Source organism: Echinops telfairi, unplaced genomic scaffold (genome assembly GCF_000313985.2).
Source record: "Echinops telfairi isolate 266 unplaced genomic scaffold, ASM31398v2 ScPeMD7_7469;HRSCAF=8507_1, whole genome shotgun sequence".
Lineage (NCBI taxonomy): Eukaryota > Metazoa > Chordata > Mammalia > Afrosoricida > Tenrecidae > Echinops > Echinops telfairi.
Genome location: NW_022111373.1, coordinates 100,552,073 through 100,555,719, shown reverse-complemented (window position 1 = coordinate 100,555,719; position 3,647 = coordinate 100,552,073). Strand labels below are relative to the sequence as shown.

Below are 3,647 nucleotides of genomic sequence, written 5' to 3'. Positions count from 1 at the left end.
AGGGCATAACAATCTTCCGTAAATATTGTCTTTGACTAGCCCCTGGTACTAATTTTTTAAAGCCCTATTGAAAAGGGGACATTGGACCAAAATAGGATAACTCCATTTCACAGTACCTGAATTATTTACTTGTACAGAATCAATCGTTTCATGGCTTGACACTATTTCCAAAAACAGTGGCAGATAATTGTCAGGGAAAGTTTACAATAATAATCACTGAGAATGTTAGTCACAGGTTTGCCGGAATAATACGTATCTTAATAAAGCATATAGAGCATCGATGTAGCAAGACCTTGTTTGTCTGCCTACCAACAGTTCAACAATCTTGGTACGCCTGTCTTCTGATTCCTCAGACACCATGTATTCTCAGACTTAGGTCCTCAGGTTACACGGAGGTAGATTCCACTTCACCCAGTGGGGTTTGGGCCTTTGTCAAGCATCAGTTGTCTGTATGCGGACGTTGTGATTTCTGGGTTTTCTGTCCTGATCCATTGGTCCGTGTCTCTACGTTATACCAGGTCCAGGCTGTTTGGACCACTGTGCCTGTAGGGGAGGTGTTGAGGTCAGGAAGAGCAAGACCACCTACTTTGTTCCTCTTTTGGAGGAGTTCTTTGCCTATCCTGGGCTTCCCTCTCCGTAAGAGGTTGGTAATTAGGTATTTTCCCTTTCTTTAGAGAAGGATGTTGGGATTTAGGTCAGGATTGCATTGAATTTGTAGATTGTTTTAGGTAGCTTTGACATTTTCACAATAGTGAGTCTTCCAATCCATGAACACAGGATATTCTCCCATTGGTGTAGGTCCCTTTGGGTTTCTTGTAAGAATGCTTTGTAGTTTCCTGTGTACAGGCCTTTCGTTTTCTTGGTTAGGCCTGTTTCTAGGTATTTCAGTTTTTGTGTGGCTATTGTGATTGTTATTGTTTCTTGATGTCCTTTTCAGTATTCTCATCACTGGTATATAGGAATCCAATTGATTTCTGCTTCTTAATGTTGTATCTTGCTTCTCTAATAAACTCCTGGTTTTTTCCCAGCAATTCTATTAGGGACCCCCTTTGGATTCTCAATATATAAAATCCTATCATCTTTAAATAACCAAAGTTTCACTTCTTCCTTGTCTTTTCCACTCCCTAGATTTCTTGCTGTTGCCTTATGGTACTGGCTGGGGCTTCCAGCACAGTGTTGAATAGAAGTGGGAATAAGGGATATTCTTGTCGGGATCCCTTATTCAGTGGAACTGCTTTTGGCTTTTCGCCATTGAGTATAATATTGGCTGTTGTTTTTTTCATATATGGGCTGTATTGTGTTGAGGATTTTCCCTTCTCATCCTATCTCCTTGAGAGCTTTTATTAGGAACGAATGTTGGGTATTTTACTGCATCGCGTTCTTATCTGACCATATGGTGCTTATCCTTTTTCTTGTCTTACAGGGTCTCTATGAGTTGGAAACAACTCCATGGCAGTGAGTTTGTTTTATTTTATTTTGTTTTGTTTTTAGCCAAGGGTGGCTGGTTTCGCTCTGCTGTAAATAAGTTGTCTTTGAGAAATTTAAGTGTATACAATTTGGTTAAATTCTCTAGACACGAATTTCTTCTTCAGGGTGGCAATACCAAGTCAGTGGTTTCCACACTGTATTCTTGAGGGCCCCAGGGAAAGGGGTCTTTAGAGAAAGTGGGCAGCAAAGGTGAGCAAATACCACCGTCGATGCTGCTCAGTCCACTGGGATTCATGGCGACCATGGGTGTGTCTGCACCACAGTGGAGAGCGGAACTCTGGCTTGGTTTTCCGAAGCAGATCTCCAGGTCTTTCTTCTGAGGCACCTCTGAATCCTCTGACCTTTAGTTTAGCAGCTTGAATGTGGGCTTTAAAGGGACAGTGGGCCTTAAAGGGACCATACAAAATAAGTCATCGATGGGCTAACATGTTAGCACCTTCAACTTTACAGCTCGGCTTCTTTAAAAGAAAATACGAGAAAATGACCAAGAACCCAGACGAGATCGACGAGACGGCAGAACTCAACAGTTAAACCATCCAGCAGGTCTGCCTGCGGCACGATCGGAACCAGCCCGGGACGGTTATTTGCATGAGTGGACTTCTTTTTAAAATCTCAGTGTGTGATCATGTACTAGCTATACTAGTCCAATGTTTTAAGAGAAACTGCAGGGCAGTTTGGAAGGAAGAAATCTGTGATGGCGATCGGGGTAGAAAGGGCAAACGATGTATTTTATAATGGGAGCGGGGTGGTAGGAAAAGGGGTATCTTTTAAGCTGGCCAGTCCAGAGTTTACATTTTAATGTACACTGTGTCCGAAGCCTAAAATGCCTCCATGTGCGACCAGTCTTCAAGCCAAATATTAATACTACTCAAATGTGGGTTTTTTGGTGAGGGTGGGGGAAGGAGCACTATTTTTAAAATACTGGTTTTCAACAGCAACAACAAAGTGGGCCTACTTGGTCTATGTACATGATGCACTTGGCTCTTGATGTTAACAAGACTAGGGCTTAACCCTGCGGGGCTTCGACATTAAGGTGCTCATCCAAAGTGGAAGGAGACTACACTTTCAAGTGGGCCTTTCATTTCTAAGTCAGGGGAACTTTGCCTGTCATTCCTCTGCACCCACAGCAGAGATCCAATCTTGCTCTGACTGTTAAACCCTGCTGGAAGAAGCAGCCAGAGCTCCTAGGGCTCTTGCTGAGAAAAATCTAGATGTAAATGGGGGGTGAGGGGAGGGGAGTCGGCATAGGGTTGGGAAAGGGAGTTAAAGGCCAAGGAATCAAACTCCTGTTTACCTGTAGCCCAGGCTGAGCCGGAGTGGAAACAAAACAACAACAAACTTCCATCTTTGAGTCCATTCTGAGTCATAACAATGCTATTGGACAGGGTGGAGCCGCCCCTGTGGGACTCCAGACTGACTCTTCACGGGAGTGGACAGTCTAACCTTCCCCCCACATGCCAGACAAAGGGCTCCTTTCTGGTTAGCATAGGTAACTGGCTGGCTGGCTGGCAAGGCTCAGGTGACTGTAAGACGGGGCTCTCGGGCATCCTTCCGCCTCCTGTACTGAACCACTTCCAGTTCACGCCAGCTGATGTCAGAGTGGAGCTGTGCTCCGCACGGTTTTCAATGGCTGATCCTTCTGGAGCAGATCCGAAGCCCCTGTCCGCTCCCAGCCTCTGGGTGGCTTACTTCTTGACAGCCCAGTGCTTAATCGATTGTACCGCACCAGGACTGCTCACCGCCGGCTTTTATTGGTGGTGTGTGTCATGGGCTCAGTCTGACTCACAGCAGCCTGACGACGGAGGAGCACAGGTCGCATAGGCTTTCCTAGGCTGTGAGCTCTATGGGGACAGATCCACAGGTCTTCCGCCTGCCTTTCCCAGGACCCCGTCCCCACCAGGAACTGCCGCCGTCTGTTAGCAGCTGAGTGAATTCACCATGGTGCCACCAGCACCCCTTGGCCTCATGTTGCATTTTAGAGCCACCCACTGAACCCTGTCTTCCTCTCCCACGGTCCAGACTCATCCACCACCTTTCTGCCTCCAAAACTCCCACTCCGCCCGGCCTGCTACTCTCAGCCAGGCCCTAGGAGGGAAAAAATGTTTAATTCACACACTTCCACGAGCTGTGTAAACCCCTTAGCTTTAGGGAACTGTTTT

The 3,647-nt window shown here is 46.2% G+C and overlaps 1 protein-coding gene across 1 annotated transcript in view; it reads left to right on the top strand.

The window, feature by feature from the left end:
* Positions 1-2,258, top strand: part of ITGA2 (integrin subunit alpha 2) — a 99,523-nt gene extending 97,265 nt beyond the window's left edge. The window contains exon 29 of the mRNA XM_004703722.2: positions 1,939-2,258. Within this exon, the coding sequence (XP_004703779.2) occupies positions 1,939-2,019 (81 nt within the window). The 3' untranslated portion in view covers positions 2,020-2,258. The remainder of the gene's footprint in view (positions 1-1,938) is intronic.
* The last annotated feature ends 1,389 nt before the right edge of the window (positions 2,259-3,647 follow it).